At 41.8% G+C, this 21,154-nt stretch overlaps 1 protein-coding gene across 2 annotated transcripts in view; it reads left to right on the top strand.

Annotated features, from left to right (window-relative positions):
• The window catches only part of ift80 (intraflagellar transport 80 homolog (Chlamydomonas)), a 56,051-nt gene that overhangs the window by 20,651 nt on the left and 14,246 nt on the right, over nucleotides 1-21,154 (top strand). For both annotated transcript variants that reach the window (XM_080888610.1, XM_080888609.1), the window contains exons 9-13: nucleotides 8,644-8,823; nucleotides 10,235-10,353; nucleotides 10,979-11,053; nucleotides 11,669-11,832; nucleotides 11,923-11,987. In XM_080888610.1, the coding sequence (XP_080744736.1) occupies nucleotides 8,644-8,823; nucleotides 10,235-10,353; nucleotides 10,979-11,053; nucleotides 11,669-11,832; nucleotides 11,923-11,987 (603 nt within the window). The remainder of the gene's footprint in view (nucleotides 1-8,643; nucleotides 8,824-10,234; nucleotides 10,354-10,978; nucleotides 11,054-11,668; nucleotides 11,833-11,922; nucleotides 11,988-21,154) is intronic.

Genomic DNA, 21,154 nt, shown 5'->3' with positions numbered 1-21,154 from the left:
CCTTTGCTCTGCCAAAGCTCCAACTTATGCCACACTATGCTTGTCTACGGCCCAGCCTCTGTATCTCGTTAGCCAAGCCAAATGGGTATTTCAATACAGAGATTTGTGGAGCTCTAGCCTATGTTTACAAATGGGCTTATAAGATAACTATAGTGTGTTATTGCAGAGTCAGGAAATGCAAATGGTTTACTTTGTCATTGCACAGTAAATACTGAAACCTTTACTTTGATTGTATTGTATGTTTTGCATACACTCACACGCACACACAGCGATTCTTTACAAGGCCGATTTTGAATAAAAGCAGACAAGATGACAATAGATTGAAGGACAACTTTTTAGAATAACACTGTGTTTTGCAGTGATATTGTTAAACTGAAGGACTCTGACAGTGGTCAGAGTTAAATTAAATCTTTAACAAACAATACAGTTATCGGTTGAATTTTATGTATTTCTTCTTCATAAGTTGCATCTTTAATGCATTTCACGTGCACAGTTTTTTTACTTCTGTCTTGCCATGCCCCACTTGTAGACTTACGTGTGTGTGTGTGTGTGTGTGCGTGCGTGCGTGCGTGTATGCGTGTGCACACTTGTTACCAAAGCAACTAATATTATCACTTTGTATACTAGTGATTACTTACACAGAAACATGAAATACATGCAGCATGAAATACAAACAGTGTGGAATTGCAATACATAGATGATGTACAGTTAAATAACACTATAATGATGTTGCAGTTGCACACAAATGTTTATTTAAAAAGTTATTTGGTTTAAAGTAACATAACCATCTCGAGAAAAGGTGTGGGTATTTGGAACGTAGAATCCATCTTGGAAGTCAGCTCCCAGCCTGAGACATTCCCACACACAGGTCTGACCAGTCCTGGACATAGGCCCAGCTGTCCTTATCCTAATAGTCAACCCCATCCCCCATGGAGGGTTCACTGCAAGCTGACGTTTACAAGGTCTCCTAATCTGCTGAGAGATTGATGAGCCCTAATCCAAAACGACCTTCTTGTTTTTTCCCCAAAGCAAATTGCTTTGTTTTTAGTTTCACTCTTGAGCATTTTTTTAAATATATACTTCATAGTGGGTTTAGCTCAGGTTTGGTCCTGAACATTGGTGTCAGCATTTTCAGACATGTACACCCTATGTCTGTTTAGGGCTTTATACTTGCCTGTATATGTCTAGTGTCCATTACACTGAGATATTTTGTGTTTATTATGTGCAGGGAGTTACTCTGTACCTGCACTGCCAGGTCCTGTCCTACACATAGACACACAGGCAAACTAAAGCCAGCTGGCTTTGCAGATAGTCTGCCATCTGTTCTGATTTATGTAAGACTGTTAACCCCGGACTAGGTCAGCTCCCACTAGCTCACTAGCACAGTGTTAAACTAACAGAGAATAGCTCTCCTTTCACCTGTTTAAAAATTGTGGAGAAAATTGTAGGTTTGAACTGTGTGGGTTTTTTTTTCCCCACAGTTTATGTTATGTAATGATGAGATAAACTTTTTTTCACACTTTGAGCAATATTTTTAATTTCAAGTTGAAAACATAACTAAACAATGGCATATGGTCTGAAGTACGACTGTAAAGTATTAGAGATACATAATTATATGCTTATGTTTATGAAAAAAGTATGTGCATTGTGTGCTCTATATAACAAGGCCAAATAGGGTTGTAACTGCATTAAATACAAGTTTGTTAATGGGTCACAGAGTCTGTTTGACCCATTAACACATGTGGCAGTTACAAGTTTTTTTCTAAACGCTTGCTGCAAATGTGTCAGGACCGTCCAAGATGAAGGGCTAGAAAAGCACAGAGAGTCTGAAACTCTCATGCCCCCCTTCTGATTAGCATGTTGTTGACTTGCGTTAGGGCTGGGGGGGGAGCAGAGAGCGGTCAGAGCAGATATATTTAATGCTTGTGAAGTAATGGGGCTGAATCAGCAGATAGCTCCACTGGGAGCCATTAGCCCAGACCTGTGTCATTAACCCTTTCCCTACACTTTCAGGTACTGTAGAGAGACAGAAATTCAGTGGCACAGAGTCGCACTTTTATTTTTTCCTTTGACTTAGTTTCTACTGTTTTATTTTTTATTTTATTTTATTTTAGCTTTTATGTTTTATTAGTATTATCATATTAATTTATTTTAAATATATATAGGGCAACTTTTGCATATAGCTCAGGAGCGATGTAATAATTTCTGGCCTTTGCTACATGCTAATAAATATATATTTTTGCTTTATTAGTCATACACTGCATGGTTTCAAGAGTAGATGTAAAAGATTGAGTATGTATGCCTGGTCTGGTTCATTTCAGTTACAGTGAAACATAATGGTTTTCAAAAAGAAAAATGTATCAATGCGTTGGGGGGGTTTTCCACTCTAGTTTTGCCAGACAAGCCACTTTTTTTGTGCAAACACTCACATTTTAACCAGGACACATGTAAATATGCAACTTACTTTTGCAGTTGTGATAATTAGTTGCTAATAACAAATAGAAATATCTCCCCATGCAGAGTAACCTTGATATTTTGACTTTTCTTTCTGCCACAAAGCTGTCGTTGTTAGAAAGCATGGTAGCCAGCTTAATTCAAGCTGAACACCGGCAGTGTTTCAACAGCCTCCTTTCAAGCCTACAGGGAATAAGTATTTGTCATTAAAATAATGAGCTACTAATTTGTGGGAGGATGGTTTTTTGTGTTTTTTGTGTTTTGTTTTTTTTAAAGGCAAGAAACTGCTTCAAAAAAGTAACAGGACAGAGTTAGTTATGCCTATTTAGAAAGAAAGACATATAGAAAAGGCATATGCAAAATGGTTACTTTAACAGAACGTTTGCTCCAAGGCAGGAATGTCCTGACTTTTAGAAGGCCCAACATTATTACCCAAACTTGTGCCTTTAGAAACAAGTTTGAGTCTGCCTTGAATCTAATTTTCTCTTAAAATAACCTTTTTGCAGTCGTCCCCGTGCCGGCTGCAGCTACAGGGCAACAATAGAGAGAAGGGGCAGGCCCACAACACCTGCCAGTCTTAATGGTAAACATATGTCAAGAAATGCCGAACGTGAGGAGGAAGAGAGGAGGAGGAGAGCAAGCGCACGCTCCTCGAAGAGGCCGTGCATCAAAAGAGTGTGTGCAGTCTTGTGTGCACTTACAGGTGGTTGCATGCTGCAAGCTAGGGTCTGCGCATCATCGCTTAAATAAAAATAGCCCCAAGTAGTAACACCAGCCAGCTAAATATGGTAAAGGTTAGTACATACTAAGTGTTGGAGCCAAGTTCTGGCCAATATTTTACTCAGTTACATCATGCCATATTTAAGTATTTGTCATGATCTTTAAGTTTTTATTATAATCTTGATCATTTTAGGTTATAATGTAATATGCTGTGATCCATAAATTAATCCTGCTTTGTTAGTCTGTTGTTGTTGTAAAGTGTTGGTAGATGTCGTAAAGGGGGTGTGTATTTGGCCCGCATGCGGAGGGGTGTGGGTAAAAGGTTAGGTAAGCAAGCAGGACGTGGAGCAACAGTTTTCTGACCGTCGCCGTTTTAATGTTATTTTTTGTTGTAACACAAAGGGAATATAAACGGAGCTCCCACCAGAGGCATTTGTTTTGTACCTTTCGATTTGTAAGGAAAATAAATGTTTTGCCCCTTTTTTCCTTCGCCTCGTTTTTTGCTACCGGAAGGCATCCAAGCGACTTAACAAGAGCACGAGTCAGAAACTTTACGTTCTGCAGAAGCGGCAAGGAAGGACCGAAGGTTGCCGCTATACTAAGGTTTATTAAACTATTTATTTCATGCTGTTGAAGCTATTGAGCCATTCCTTTTTTTCAAATTGTATTTTGCTGCTTATGATCCAGTTTCTTGTCATTTTTTATAAGGTAGTCTTCACCAGTAGGTCTCCAGGCTTTTTGAAGGCCTTTTTTGTTTTTTGCTTTTTTACTTGTGTTCATTTCCTGTCTTTGTACCTGACCATTTTTAAAAGAGAAATGTTTTATTTTTGTTAAGTCACTTAACCCTAATCCAAAAATTGTTCAAGCAGAAACAGCCGCCTAACTCAAAAGATGAACCAGTGTTGTTTTTACATAAAATACAGGTTAGCAAAAAAGCAATTTGTTACTATCAGCCTTTGCAAAAACACATAATTTGTTCCCCCTTTAGTTAAATCTATGAAAAATGCCAAGGATAACACAGTTTGACAGGCATAAAATAGTATTTTTCTATCCCACTAAGGTGATTCCCAAAGTGCTATTAGCTAGAAACTTGGCCTGGTGTATCCTAGACAAGTGGAGGTTAAAAAAAAAATCTGTTTATCTGTTTTAGTGTCTGAAAGTTGTGTGCATAAGAAATAGGTCCTGTGCCGGGTGTTTGTTGGATTTATTTATTTATTTTATTTTCCTGTGAGATGTATCTGGCCCTTCAGTTTGCCAGAGCTTCAGGGGAAGGTGGCTGTCAAGAAGCCATTTTCAAGGAAGGGAAACCAGCAGAATAGGCTGAGGTATGCCAAATTACACAAGACCTGGGCTTAAAATCAGTGGCAACAGGTCTCATGGAGTGACAAATCCAAATGTGAAACTTTTTGTTCAAATTATTGTCAGTATTTACAGCGGAGGTACAACAGTGAGTGTCTACAGTCATCTGTAAAATGTTGTGTAGGCTCTCTCATGGTTTGGAACTGCATTTCAGCATCAGATTTCGATCCATCGTGCAATACTACCTGGAAAGCAACTGATTAGCAATAGCTTCATTTTTCAGCGTGACAGTGATCCCAAACACACTGTAAATGCAGTAAAAGCATAACTGTATAGACAAACACACAGGTGAACAAACTGGAATCAGTCATGGACTGACCTCTGCGAGTCCTCAAAAGTTGAAGCAGTGTGAAAGCATCTAACTAGAGAATGGAACCAAAGATAACTAACATCCAAAGAATGTCCTTCAAGTATTCTTGAAGGCTGATTTAAAAAGATTACAGGAAAGCTTGCTTAAGAGAGTTCAGGTTGTTTTTAAAAAAAAAAAAAAGTTGGTCACACCAAATACTGACTTCGAAGCGCATTAGAATTGCAGAAACTCTGTTTTTGCTTTATAGACTGTATATCAATTCATGATTACACATGTTTAAATAAGTTGCTGCACTTTATTTTCCATTTTCCTGCATCTGTTTCATAAATACACAGCAGTTTTTCTTTTAATTCAAAATATTTTTATTGAGTATTTGTGGATATAGTTTACAAAGAAAAAAAGAAGACGGAAACACAAACTGTTTACAATGAATACAAAACAAAACTTCTCACGTTGGTACACAGCAGTTTTTAACTGCTTAACTTTAATTTGTGTGAGTGTGTTTTCATCTGCATTGGAGTACACACCTAGACTTGCATACATAGCATTGCTGCTATGTGTAAAGTGTTTCATCTTTTTTTTCCTTTTTTTTTTTTTTTTTTTGTATAAGCTCATTGTGACTTTCAGGGGTCTCACCCTCTCTCCCCCAAACCTCAGCTGAGAACTAAACGTCATGTCTGTCACCTTCCCTCTGACCACAAAGCTGCCCATTATGGATATACGGTGTTCAATGACCAGAGTGGACTCTGGCTAGATGACGGCCGAAACTCACCTTCCACATCCCACAGCCAAATCTTTATTTTGGCCTCTATACAGACCATGTCCTTGTCTGCGTGTTCTCTCTTGATGCTGTTTAACATCTCTCTGCACTAATCTTAAATCTCCTTGCAACCTTGTCAAGTAGAATTCTCAAGTATCCAGCAGAGTTCCACCCCTCTGGGCTGCAGTAAAACCATTTGCCAAATGTATTGCCACAGACTGATTCACCTTCCCTTGCTGCGCTCCCCCTTAATTGGGCTCCCCCATCTCTACTGTTCTTGTAGTAGTCAGTGATCTGCTCTCCTCTGTTTATTACCAGTCTCACATCCTCTTTAAAATCGGAGCACACCAGTCTGACTTTGCAGTGTATTTAAAAAAAAAAGAAAAAGAAAAGGGGGGGGGGGTTGAACGTTTAGAAGTCAAATATCTATCGACTCTAAATTTCTGTGATTCTGTGACACTCTGAGACAATATAATTGAGTATGAGGTTAAACCTACTGCAGCCAAGCTAAGTCATCAATCAGACTGTGCCTGTCTTTCTTCCTTTTGCTGTATACAAACAACAGCACAGGATGCAGAAGGAGAGTTGTTCTTCTAGATAACCTCCTGCCTTGCCTTTAAGTCAGCTGGTTTTATTATTCTCGTATGGTCATTTTTAATGCAGGACTTTCTGTTCTTCTAACCAGTTTCTTGTTAAGCAGCCAAGTGTCAGAATTATTCAACTCTTTTCCAATAAGGAGAGAGGGAATAAATGAAAGAAAGGTAGATGAAGGAGATAAAGATGGAGTGAGAGAGTGAGCTTTCCTCTGAGTGCTGCTCTGGAAAAGATTTTTGTATCCCTGGTCCTCCAGGCACAGTCCGCTCATCTCAGGAGAGCAATAGGAGTCCCCCCTTGTGTCCCATAGTCAGACACTGGCTGACAACTCTTGACAAACCAGAGGATTTTCACCTCTATTACACACATGTACACATTAGAGCAACATGTGAACTCACACTAAATTTCTGTTGTCTTATTTCCTGCATTCGTATATTCATTTTGTTTAAACTTTTTTTCATTTCCTTTGCACTTTTACTCACACGCAAACTCAAACTTAGGTGCACACATGCCGTGTATTGCACACATATAAAAGCAACTCCCTCTTTCCACACACACACGCACGCGCACGCACGCGCACGCACGTGCGCGCTCACTGGCTCCAGAAAGAGTCAAATGGCTCAATGTGTTAAAAGCATTAGGTAAGCATGGATCCAGCAGTGCTCCTCAGGCCGATATCACATGTCCTGCTTCATTACAATCTGTTGTATACATTCGGCTTGATCTCTGACCCTCCATCTATCCATCGCTCTGTCTTCCATTCTCCCCCCCCCCCCCCCCCCCCCCACCCTCGTTTACCCCTGGTGTGCTTTAACACAGAGTGGGTCATCTCAAGATGTTAGCAGAAGAATAAATGAGTTCTGTTGTTATTGTAAATGCTGGCCCAAGCTGCTCTGCTTTGGAGCTCAAGCAAGAACGCTTTCACTCTTTTGGAAGAGAGGAAAACAAAAAAAATCTATATGTAAAAAGTATGTTGATTTAAAGAAAATGTAATTAATGTAATGCATAAAGGAAGTTGAAGCTGCTGAAATTAAAGGAAGAAGGGAGGGGAGAAAAAGATAAATATAAATTAATCTCACTTTAACAAACTAGCCTTTGTCCACATGGGAAAGGTCCTTTTTCCTAAAGCTATTTTGGGTCCTGATATGACATTAACTGCTGGGAGGGTGCTGACCAAAACCATCTGAGTGGTGGGTGTATGAGGCAGACGGGACCAGGAGAAGGAGAGAGATCAAAGCAGCTGCCCAGAAACCTGTAGCTTTCTGACTTTACCTCTACTCCTGTCAGAGGCAACGAAGAGGAAATAACGATACACCTCACATCCCGCAGCTGCGTGTGTGTTAGGCAGTGAACACACTGAGGCCTTTGCTCCAAGGTTCACCGCAGCACTTGGCCCACTGCACCACACCTGTCTCTCCATTGCAGGCAAGCAGGCAGGGCTAGGTTAACATTAGCACTTTTCTTCCCTAATAAGCAGGTTACAGTGTGAATGCATGCGTTTGTGTGGAAGACTGCAGCTAAGAAACTCAGGTCAGCCAGCTACTTGCGCTCAAGGCAAGAGAGGAGGTCAGGCACAGCTGTGGAGGATGAGGAAGGGGGACTCTAGTGGCAGAAGGGCTTATTGTGTGAGGAAAATTGGCTCTAGTTATTGTAGATGATGGATAATAGCAACAATTTCGATGTCACAAAACATATTCATTGTGCCTTTACCTACTACTCCATGGCCTTCAGAGAGATCATTCTGGAAAATAACAAACTGGATTTTTTTTGTCTGTTAGTTTATTCATTGTCTCAACAGAATCTTGCTGAATCAAAACATAATGGCCTTAGCCTTTGCTCTTATGTTCTATGCCAGAGTAGAAAAACAGGGGAGGTGGGCAGTATGAGGGGTGCCTTGACTTGGATAGTAAGGAGTTCCTTATCTCACAGTTGTGTCTTTTGCCATTCTTTACTATCAGACAGACTGTCTGATGCAGCACAGCAGACAAGAAAAAGTGTCATTATTTCTTTCTTTGCTCCTCTTTTCCCCATCCTTCTCAGCCCTGACTTTACTGAACCTATTCTCATATAAAGAAGGAAGAGATTTTGTTAATTAGCTTTAGTTCAGAGACACCCATAAACCCTCCCTCTTCTCCCAGCCCCCCATCAGTGTAGTCGATGAAAATAGCAGTGTATGTTTATGAGCGGTGCAGAGCTAAGTTCTCTGTCTGTGTCTCACGGTTCATCACTGCTCAATGACTGACTGGGCCTATGTCTTTCTGGCAGAGTTTATATTATGTGCACATACACACATATAAGCACTCACATGTGTGTTGACTTACTGCTTCTGCTCGCTAAACTTCACATTGTCAGTAGGTCCTAAACTGCCCCACAGGTAATTGTTTAACATTGTTTATTACTATCACCAACAATTTACCATTTCATTCTTCATCTCGCCCCTCTCCAGTGGTCCTATGCGTTGGAGAAGCCCAACACAGGAAGTGTGTTCAGCTTGGCCTGGTCTGCGGATGGCACCCAGCTGGCCGGGGCCTGCGGCAACGGACATGTCATCTTTGCCCATGTGGTGGAGCAGCACTGGGAGTGGAAGAATTTTGTGATCACTCTTACAAAGAGGAGAACCATGCAGGTAGAAAGATTACCTCATACAAATGAGTTTGTGTTTGCATCAAATTAGTTTTCCTTTCTAATTTAACAAAGAAGGTGATAAAAGACTGACGGAATCTAAAGTAAACCAAAAGACCAATATGTTTCAGTAACTTGTGCATAAATAAATGGTGTAATCATATACGTGTCCAAAAGAATCATAGTAAAAATCATTTTGTTTCTGGTCTATAATAAAAGTTGCTTTTCTGCTCTTCAGAGCTGTCTGTGTTTAAACCAAAATCATTGAAAATAAGCTTGCCTGTTAGGGAAAAGGAGTATGGATATTTACTCAAACACTTAACAGAGCCAACTCCGTTATGTTGGTGTAGCAAGAGAATTGAAAAATAGTGCAATGCTATCAGCAAACTATACAGAGGCGAGTAAATATGCTATACAGCGAAGCAAATGCCTCCCAGGCCTTGGCTAGCTGTGGCCATATATTATAGGAGGACCCTCCCAATGTGCCAGTGTGCAGCCCTGCAATGACAATGACCAGCCTGTCTCGCCACCTCCCTCGCTTCACCATTCTCTACTCTTTAAACTTGCACTCACCACAAGGTAGCGTTTACATGCGGTTAACACACCCAAGTGTACACACACACACACTCGTTTATTTTCAGGCAGGGACGCACACACACCTACAGAAGCAGGGTTACACACATGTGCCAACACACATGTGCACCCATAGACAACTCTACCAAGTGCAGTTTGTGTAAACCAAACAAAGTTGGGTCATCAGCCATTTATTTTCAGCCTCGCAGGCGCTTCTCTGTCTCCCTCCTCCCTCTCTCCTCCTCGAAGTCCGTTTTAAAACTGCACATCTGCCAGTGGTTTGTGAATCAGCCAGCTAAATTTACCACCTTGCGGTCAAATGTTTTTTATTCCTGGTTGTGTTGCATGTAAATTTGGATTGCTGGAGGGAGCAGAGGAGGAAGATTTGTAAAGCTGTAAAAATAACCCCACCTTTCACCTGGTGCTGGAAAAGGCTCCTTCATTCATTCACACAGAGAGCTGGAGGGAAGTATTTATCTACGCAGGTGAAAAAATTAGTACCGACCGCTGCACGCACACACTTAAAACAGTAAGAACTGCTTTCCCTGTGTCCACAGCTGACCTACGTATACTTGGATTTACTGTATATAGTTTCCTGTGTATATTACGAATAACTACACTCCAATGTGTACGTGACTGTGTTCAGCCCTCTGCTAGTGAAGCTAGCGTCTTTCCTTTTTGTTGGGGTTTCTTTTTTTTTTTGCATTTTAAATGAGAATTGTTTGCTCAGTAATATAAAGTTTGTGCCTGTGTCATACTTTCTGCAAAGTCAAGTCATCCCTACACTTTTTTTTCCACTTTTAAGTCCCCCTCTCTCCTCTCCTTTCCTCTCTTTTCCACAGGTGAGGAATGTGCTGAACGATGCAGTGGACTTATTGGAGTTTAGAGATCGAGTCATCAAAGCATCTCTGGCACACGGTCACCTAGTGGTTGCGACTTCCCTCCAGTGCTATGTCTACAAGTGAGTAGTGCTCTTTTTTGTCTTTTTTTTTTATCTTCTCATCCTCTATTCAAAGTCATAGTTTCTCATCATGTGCTTTCAATATATTTTGTTGTTGTACAAAACATGCTCCTCTTTTACTGAGCAAAGCATGAGAAAAGTCTTTTGATTCAACCAGAATATACTGAAATCTCATGCCGTGTAGCTAGAAAAACCTACAAAAATAAAACATAACCACACAGAAAAAAATGGTTCTGATGGGAGGGAAAAACAACCAAATCTTACCAAGTTGCTGATTCATTTCAGGCTATTGTTACTTCATGATCTGTGTGTTTTGTAAAATATGGAGATGTTTTTTTTTTTTTGTTTCACTTCATGGAAAAATAATAGGATTAGGAACAAGGGAACATGTTCTGCAGACTTCATCCTATAATGATTGTTTTCAGGCCTGCACTCTTTATGCTCACTCTGCAGATTTATCTCCTCTCCATTCATTGATATTGTCTAAATATTGTGTCTTTTATTGCTTTTTACCCTTTTGCTCTGGGTCATATTTTTGCTTCTTTTTTTTTTCCTCATCTCTGCAGTTGTGCCAGATGTAGCACAGTTATTTAATGTCTGCGACTGTGCTGTTTATTTTTGCCAGCTCAAGAAACTGGAATACTCCTCTCATCTTTGACCTAAAGGAGGGAACAGTCAGCCTCATCCTACAAGCAGAGAAGTGAGTCTTTTTATTCCAGGAGCAAAGCAGCAGGAGAGAGAACAGGCTGTTGGATCATCTATCAGCTTCTCTAATGCTTCATTACTCTGCACTGGCCACTCATCAAGCAGCAGCCAACCAAGCGCGCGCACACACACACACACACACACACACACACACACACACACACACACACACACACACACACACACACGCACGGGCACATGTACGCACGCACACGTACACACACAGTCGGGTTGTGCTCTAGCTCAGCCAGCCCTGTCATACAATAAGGCTGAGAGTGAAACCACTGGGGGAAATTAGATTAATATGGAGTAGCTCTTGTGCAATACTCCAGTGCAGTGTCCCTGACACTCAGCATGGAGCTAAATAGATTACTGGCCATTTTGTAATCGCAGTTTAGATTGATGAGTCATACTGAGTAAGTTAACAGTGTGTTGCTGTTCAGTAAATGTTTAAATTACCTTCTTGTGTCAGTTGATTAACTCTTACCGTCTGTTATGTATTTAATTTTCCTGTTTGCTCCCCTTTATTCCTCACCATGTTACCTCAGTCGTATAATGTGTAATATACAGCATATACAGTAACTTGGCCTCTCTTGTCTCCCCCTCCCAGACATTTTCTACTAGTGGATGGAGCAGGGTTGTATACGTTCTCCTATGAAGGACGATTGATATCGTCCCCAAAGTTCCCGGGTATGAGAGCAGATATTCTAAATGCCCAGAGTGTCTCACTTAGTAACGACACCATAGCCATTCGGGACAAGAGTGATGAAAAAGGTGAGGGGAAAACTCCATGCTTACTATAAAATTTCAAAATCATACGGACTGTGCTTTTACTGTGTCCTCTTTCTCTTTTTCTCTCACAAGTTATCCTTCTCTTTGATGCCCTGACTGGAAAGGCTCTTGGTGATGGGAAGCCCTTGACCCACAAGGTTAGTAACCTGCTTTCTTTCTGACCAAATGTACTTCAGCAACAAGGAAGTTCTCTGACCACATCAGATTATTTATTTATTTATTTATTTATTAAACTTTGATTATACAAAACGAGATAACTTTATGCTCACATGCCACTTTAATAAGTACACAGTGCTAGTACCCGGTTGGACCCCCTTTAATTCTTAGCAGCAAAGATTCAACAAGGTGTTAAAAACATTCATTAGCGATTTTGCTTCCATATTGTCATGATAGCGCCACACAGTTTTTACTGATCCATGATGCTCTTCCACCACACCCCAAAAGGGGAGTGAGACTGGTGACTGTAGAGGTCATTTAAGTACAGTAAAGTCATTATCATGGTCAAGAAATTATTTTGAGGTGCTTTGAGCTTTGTGATATGCCTAAATGCATTGAGTTGCTGCCATCTGATCAGATATCTGTGTTAATGAGCAGTTGAACAGATGTACCCAACACATATCTGCTGTTTGGACCTACATCTCGGAAGATACTTAAAATTATGTTATAATGCAGAGTGTTATGGATAAGCAGATAAGTGTAGAAATGTTTTTGGGTTTTTTGTCAGTGTGACTGGTTAGAATGCGTTAGTATTTGTGTTTTATTATGTGTTGATATGATAGGACATAATAACAGAAGCTGTCTGATGGTGGCTGTTCAAATGTGTTTATTTTTTCAACCAAAACACAGAGTCAGAGTGAACACACATTTGTTTAGTTTTAGTATTACACAGTTCAGTTATGTATAACGCAGCCTCCCATTATTGTGTAACAAGCTGTATTTATTATGTTTTCTACAGCCGAGTGAAAAGTGAAAGGTTTTTATGCATGCTTCATCAAACTGAAGCCTTTTGCTGTAGCAATAACAGTAATAACACTAATTGCAATTGTTTTTAATTAGATCATTACTTTAATGTTCACATGGGAACATGTTTTTTTTTTAACTTCTGATTCATTTACATGCCACTACTGCATATCTTGAAGTTTTGTCTTCCTTCCCATGTAGTTTCTGTTTTGGCCTCTCTCTCTCTCTGCTCCACTTTTCATTATTTTCTTTCTCCTCACCCTCGATCTGGCCACGGTAGATGGCTGCCCATTTCTGAGTTGGGTTCAGCTGGAGGTTTCCTCTTAAAAGGAAGTTCTTCCTCCCCACTGTTGCCAAATGCTTGCTCACAGGGAATTGCCTAATTATTGGGGTTTTCCCTCTTTTTACAGATGCTTATTATAAAATGATGACAAATACTGATTATAAAGTATTTTCATAGCATTAATCCTCATACAGAAAATAATGCCACAAGAGCAATATGTATGTTAATACATCCATGTTGTTCATCACGTCTTCCTTCAAGATATGTTTTCTTTCTGTGAACTGAACTGAATTATAAGTAGTGATATGAGCCTTCTGAATTTACACCTAAAATGCTCTGTCTTTAATTTTGTATTGCCAGCAAAACCTCCTATTATCTTGAGCAGCAGAAGATGAAGTTATATGAAAAAGAAATCTTCCTATTAATAAGATAAACTGTCTCCATGTGCATGAATTGTTCAGTTACAGCTTATGTCACAACCCGGCTCATAGGAAGTGACAAACAAATGGGAGACCACACACAGGCTTTTAAAGACTGTGAGACATATTTAATGAAAATAAGGTAAAGCAACTTAAACACAATTTAAAGGATATAACAGCCATAACTGAAACTTCCTAATGAACATGACAAGTGCCAGAGAGAGCGTCAAAGCCAGCCACCACTGGTTCAGTCAAGGTGTCTTTATATACACTGGGACTGGCCTCTCAGGTGTGCTGCATCAATAATTGGGTCAGCTCCACCTACCTGCAAGAAACGGGTAAAAGAAAAAGCAAAACACAAGACCAGCCCACTGGCTGTCACACTTCCCCCCATAGAACAGGGTCTCACCCTGAATTGGCAACACATTTACATTATGAATATGCAACTGGAAGAACATGCATATATTAAATCCATAACATATACACACACACATGCAACCTCACTTTCAACACCTTTTGTATGCTCAAAAGTCATCTTCAGCTCAACTCCAACCTCAGCAACCTTGGTACCTAGGAGCAATTTAAGAGGAAGGAAAACAATACTGAAGAGGACATACTTCAAAGCATATGAGGCGTGAAGCTGCTGGTTACAAAGGGGCACGGGACAAAGCATCTGCCAAGACATTATCTTTGCCCTTAATGTGCTGGATATCCAAATTGTAAGGCTTCAAAAAGAGAGCCCACCGCATGAGCCTCTGATTTGGGTTCTGCAATGAGTTCAAGAAGGTGAGAGGGTTATGGTCAGAAAATACCTCAATAGTTGGGTTGCGGTCACGTGGTTCTGATGACGTGCGGAGGCAGCGCGATTTTTGAGTGGAGGGCGGAAGTAAACATGGAGGACACTGTGGAGAGTCAGGAGAGCAGCTATTGTGCAACTTTAGACCCCGTTTCTCGGGAGAGATATAAACAGATAGTTAAAAAATATATCGGACGTGATCCGTATTCTTTGAAAATGTCCGAATACACCACAGAAGTAAAGGATTTGCCTACTATCGAGGCTGTGGATATCACCAACTACTTGGTCCTCCAGACTTCTTACTACACTAGGCAGCAAATGAAAGCTTTCAAGAGTCTGGAGGCGTACAATTTTTTTTGTCAGCGGGTGGGTCCACAACCTTGGAACAAAACGTCTCCGTGATGGATACAGTTTGGTGTTTGCAAGGGTGAGTGTTTGTTCTTATATTGCTTTATCTTAAACACGCTAACAGTTAGCGGTAGCGGCTTTAACGTCAACAAACATGCCACATCCTTAGGACTTCGTTAGAGTGACAGTTGTTTGTTTCAAGGTAAACCATTCTCAGCGGTCTAACGAGACACCTCTGAAGACTTGGGTAATTGCAAAGGAGGATGGAGAAGTGATTGCAGCTCATTGCAATTGTATGGCAGGGTTAGTAGCCTAATTAAGTACGATGTTATTGCAATGAGAACACACACACACACACACACACACACACACATATACGCATAGGGCACTGCTAGCATTTTGCAGGTGTACTTCAGTAGTAGTGGGGAGAGAGTGTTTTCTTTTAGCTAAGAATTCATCAGCTAAGAATTTGTGTGATTGCCTTAGATCCCTCATGACACTCAGATGCATTTTTCAGATAGAGGGTATATACAAAAAATATATTTATATGTTTCTCACCACAGAAACCTTACATTACGGATATCTTTACTTATCTGTGAAAGGAGACTGTCTGGAATCTGGCAATATAAGAACCATAGCAGTGTACAAAAACCTGTGGTGTGTGCCTGACGGTAATAAGTGCCACTTTTTCTTTTTTTCTGAATAAAATGGTATGGATTTACTCTGTGATTAAAAAATCACAAACATGTAATATGTAACTTGGACCATAATCATTACAGATAATGGCATCTTTTTCTCTTTGACATGATTCTTGTTTGTTTTACATCTCAGCACAATATCTTACCTGGATAAGTGAATGTCTCATTCACACTGAAGTCTTCTGGTTGTGGATTCTCAGCTGGAAGCTGCAGTTCGGGGTTCTCCACTGTCACTAGGCTCAAATCCGGGCTCTCAGCCGTCTGTTGCATATCCAAAATCGCCTCTGCACATCGATGCTGTTCTGCCTTAAGCTTCATTCTTTTCTCTCGTTTGAGAACTGATTCCGATCTGGGTTTTCGTTCGTAGCCGAGATTGACCGTCGGAGCCCAGTCCTCCGACTCTTCGTCATCCAAAGCACTTGGGCAACCTATAGTCCCAATCAAGTCAATATTAGACTACTAACTTAAAAGCACTAAGTAAACGAGAATTTAACGACAACCTAATGCTAATAAGTTCGTTTGCAAACATAACATTACCTCTGACGAAGTGGTCGCTGCAGACACGGGCATTGGCAGACTCTGCTCCTCCCGACTGTAAACGTAAATTTAAAATCCATTTTTTCCTACGTTTTTCGGTTAGAATTTTCCATTTTTCTCCTCTTCGTTGGGCTATTTTTGGTACCCTAAAATACCGTTTATCAGTTTCTCTGGTCGACCTACTGGAGCATCCGTAAACACAACAGGACATAGGCATTTTGCGTACTGTCTGTCTGTGATTTTGCGCTTATCTTTTTCACTTCCGACCGCCAGTCAAATTTCGCGCTTTACGTCGACGTCACGTCTACGTCAAATGAAACCTAGCTATTGTCCGAGCAGAATCCAAATATACTCTGAAATGCCACAAGACCAAAATTAATTCCAAAGCTTCCTTTTCAATGACTGAATAATTCAGCTGATGGGAGTTGAACTTCTTGGAATAGAAACTAACTGGATGTTCAGTACCTTGCTTGCCAGCTTGGACTAGAACAGCACTTGCACCAATGTGGCTTGCATCCACATACAGCTTGAAGGGCTGATCCAGACGAGGTACTAAGAGCACAAGTTCTGAGCACAGTAAAGCTTTTATGACCAACAAACAAGGGGAAGCCCAGCTTGATGACGACGGCACTGCAATGTTGTTGTCCAACATGTAATGAACTTCCTTATCAATTATTTTCCTCTTTTCCTCAGAGACCCTGTAGGACCTCTGCCGGATTGGTTTTGCATCACCCACATCAATATCATGCTCTATCAAAGTTGTTTTAGAAGGTGTGTCTCTAAACAAGGTTGGATACTGTTACGGCCCTAGCAGGGCCTCCTCCTGAAGGTGCCTGTGTGGGCGTGTCCCACCACCTTCTGCCTGAGGTGCCACCTTTCCCTGTTACACAGCTGACTCACATCAGTAATTAAAAGTATTTAAGCCCAAGGAAAGGTGAGCTCTGGGCCAGAGTGCCAGTAGTGTGGTTACAGCTTGTGAGCTGAGTGGTTGTTGTGGTTTCAGCTAGTGAGCTGTGTTCTTGGTGGTTTTCAGCTAGTGAGCTGCTCTTTCTTTTTTGGCTTACGTTTTACTTTATCAACCAACGCCTGAGTTTTGTTTGTTTTCTTAAATGGTGATAGTGACTTGTCCGTCTCTTTTAGTTGAGCTACTTTAATAAAACTCTTTAATTGAACCGTTTTGCCTCCCTGACTCCTTTTTCTGACCTGGACACTTTTTTGTTACTTCCCCCTCACCGCCTAGACCCCTCAGGGGAACGTAACAAGGGTGGGGGCTCGTCTGGGATTGTTGAAAGGGGAGTTTTGAGTTGGAATTGGTTTTTGATTATCTTGCTTTGTTCACCTTTAGAGATTCAACTTCCCAGTTAAGTTAGGTGAGTGTCCAGCTGAGCTTAGTAAGTTCTTCCTTCGGGCACTCTTTTGTTGTTTTGCCTTTTTTATTTTCGGAGTAATCCTGGGCGGGGATTAGTTCCCTGTTGGGGGTAGGCAATTCAGGGCTCCGGTCGCTGAAGTTCTGCCTTTAAAGTTGCCTCGAGCCCAGCACGCTCCAGAAGATAGGTAAAGGTTGTTGTGCTTAGGAACTGGGTAAGGTAGGTGTGTGTGTGTGTGTGTGTGTGTGTCAAGAGGTAAGTTGGTCAGTTAAAGTAAGTTGTGTAGTTTTCTGTTACTTGTTCAGTAGTCGCTGAGTGAGTTGGCAGACGGGTGTGGTAGTGTCTTAATTAGGGTGTGTTTGCTAAGCCTTCTCCGCCCCCGAAATGGATGATACAGCTATCAGTGCACAGGTGTCTAGAAGCTCGTTTGTGGGCAATAACATCCACCTGGTTTCCGTTTTCTGTGAATCCAGTGTTGAGAGCTTCTTCAGTGTGTTTGAAAGCATAGCAACTGCATTACAGTGGCCTGAAGACGTGTGGGGGGTGATGTTGCTGTGTAAATTCACAGGTAAGGCTCAGGAAGCTTGCTCTGGTCTGTCTAGGCAGGACAGCCTAGTTTATGAAAAGATTAAAAGTGCCGTCCTCCAAGCCTATGAACTTGTGCCTGAGGCCTATAGACAGAATTTTCGAGGTTTGGAGTTGGCACAGGGTCAGTCCTACCTTGACTTTGCTCGGGAGAAGGCAAAGCTTTTTGGTAGGTGGTGCTCTGCAAGTCAGGTTAACAGTTTGGGGTCGTTACGTGAGCTCATGCTTGTGGAGGATTTTAAAAACTCTGTTCCTGAGTGTATTGCTCTTTATTTAAGTGAACAGAGGGCTACAACTTTACAGCAAGCTGCCACCCTGGCAGATGAGTTTAAGCTGACTCATAAAGCAAGTGCTGTAGGACATGATATCCATCTGCACCATAGCGCATTCTGGACAGGTAAGAGTGGGCCAGCTAACAAAGCAAATGCAGTTATGGTTTTAAGATCTAGGCCCAAACTGTGTTTCTTCTGTCACAAGCCTGGCCATGTGGTTGCCAATTGTGTCAAACTGGCACTCAAACAGAAAGCCCACTCAACGCAAAAAGGGCCTGCTTTGAGAAAAGTCAGTCGCGGTTCTCAAACCGACAAGGTTGCCCGACCTAGTAAAAGGCTACACTTGGAGCATAATTGCTCAGTAGTGTCATGTAGTCAGTGTAAGAGGCCAACTAACCCTGAGCTGCCGCTGGTTGACCATTTCTCCGGTCCTCAAAATGATTTGCGGGGAGAAAGTTCATGTTTAAAACCACCACTCAGACCTGCACCCCTTGCTAACAAACATGTCTGTGTTTCAGTAAAGCCTGCTAGCTGCCTGCTGGGTTCTCCACATGTGATGGTTCGAAGCCCTGGCTATCACATGGGACACTGTTTCGAGGGTCTGGGGCCACTCTCTGGAAATGTTGTGAACCCACTGAGATGGGATTGGCAGCTGCCGCAGGAAATGCCTAACCGTTGCTATGGGGTTTGGTAGGTGGAAAGCCTGCAATTTGTTGATGCGACGGTTACGGACTTGATTAGTTGTTTTGGTTATCGTAATTTGACAAACCATGGGTTTGTATTTATGGGAGGGGGTATTACGGCCCTAGCAGGGCCTCCTCCTGAAGGTGCCTGTGTGGGCGTGTCCCACCACCTTCTGCCTGAGGTGCCACCTTTCCCTGTTACACAGCTGACTCACATCAGTAATTAAAAGTATTTAAGCCCAAGGAAAGGTGAGCTCTGGGCCAGAGTGCCAGTAGTGTGGTTACAGCTTGTGAGCTGAGTGGTTGTTGTGGTTTCAGCTAGTGAGCTGTGTTCTTGGTGGTTTTCAGCTAGTGAGCTGCTCTTTCTTTTTTGGCTTACGTTTTACTTTATCAACCAACGCCTGAGTTTTGTTTGTTTTCTTAAATGGTGATAGTGACTTGTCCGTCTCTTTTAGTTGAGCTACTTTAATAAAACTCTTTAATTGAACCGTTTTGCCTCCCTGACTCCTTTTTCTGACCTGGACACTTTTTTGTTACTTCCCCCTCACCGCCTAGACCCCTCAGGGGAATGTAACAATACCTTTTAATTAATGCAGACAGTTCTGCACATTTGTCAGCAGGCAAATGGCCCAACAGCACATCCAAGTTCTGAAGAGTTTCTGAATTCTTCAGACGACCAAGCAATAAAGGATCATCAGGTGCTGCCACATCCTCCCCCCCCCACAAACTTACTGCGCTATTGTACAAGCAGTCAACCCTGGACTCGATGCGGAAAGAGAAATGAGAGAGCCTGACAGACCGACGGATAAAGGACGAACATGATATGGTTTCAACAAATTAACATGGCAAAGTTGATTTCTTTTCCGGCGATCTGGGGTAGCAATCAGATAATTCTGTTCACACAGTTTCTGTACCACGGTGTAAGGCCCAGCAAACCGTGCCTGGAACGGTGACCCTGCAATTGGCAGTAAAGCTAAAACCTGGTCACCCTACTAAACTGCTGCTCTTCAGAACGCCGGTCATAAAAATATTTCATCTTCTGTTTGGCCAACTGACCTGCCACATACAGTCTGTGCCGAAAACCATTAACATAATCTATCAAGTTCACTGGTGGTTCACCTGACAACCACTTATCGCACAGCACTGTCAACGGTCCCCGAACTTTGTGGCCAAAGACCAAGTCATTTGGGCTAAACCCAGTACTCTCCTGGCACACTTCACACGCTGCCAACAGAAGCCACGGTAAACCTTCCTCCCAGTCACTCCTCATTTCGGTGCAATAGGCACGTAACAAGGACTTCGGTGTTTGATGGAAGCGCTCTAAAGCACCTTGGCTCTTTGGATGATAAGGAGAGGCTTTATCATGTACAATATTCAACAGCTTAAGAACTTGTGCAAATAGATGTGACGAAAAGTTTGATCCCTGGTCACTCCCACAGACTTAGCTGTGATGGTACGCAACGGATATGCAGCAGGATAAAGCGTAACCTGGCAGATTACAGTTAACAGATACTCCGAACCAGATTTTGATCTAGGAAGCGGGCCCACACAGTCAATGATCAAATGTTCAAATGGGTTACTCACAGCAGGGATGCGACAAAGTGGAGCAGGTTTAATAGACTGATTTGGCTTACCTACAATTTGGCAAGTATGGCAGGTCTTAATGTAAGCTGAAACATCACGCTTAAGACGTGGCCAAAAGAAGTAGCGCAAGATGTAATTATAAGTCTTCGTCACTCCCAAATGCCCATATTTGTCATGAGAACACTTCAACACCTCGTCACGGTATTTAGTTGGAACCACAATCTGGATAACTGGACTCCCAACACAGTCCAACCCTTGCGGAATCCACCTACGGACTAGTACCTCCTTCTGCAGAAAATAACCAGAGGCTGCACTTCTAGCGTCATCACTAGGTTGCACTTTGTGAAACAGCTCAGTCAGTGAAGCATCAGCACGCTGTGCCTGAATTAACTCTTGCTGGGAAATTGACAAATGTTCAGGAACAATCAAATCTGGTTCAACCTGACACTCTTCTGCTTGAGTTACAGGCTCTGCATCCCTTTTAGCTGCAGCCCTTGTAACAGCACAAGCTGCAAAGTCAGAAAAACCCTGTTCACACTCATGGGACTCATTCAGAACTCTAGATTTAACAGGTAAAGAATTGTCAGCCCAGACTCGATTTTCAGCCAAATCATTCCCCAAAATCACATGTACGCCCTCAAGTGGCAAAGCAGGACGAACACCAAGGCAGATGATATCATCCACAAAACTGCATGACAGCCTGACTTTATGCAATGGAGCACAGATAGTGGTTAAACCCATGCCTTGAACAAGCACACACTCACCAGTATCA

This window comes from Rhamphochromis sp. 'chilingali', assembly GCF_963969265.1.
Source record: "Rhamphochromis sp. 'chilingali' genome assembly, chromosome: 8".
NCBI classification, from domain to species: Eukaryota; Metazoa; Chordata; class Actinopteri; order Cichliformes; family Cichlidae; genus Rhamphochromis; species Rhamphochromis sp. 'chilingali'.
This window is presented reverse-complemented; position numbering and strand designations above follow the sequence as displayed.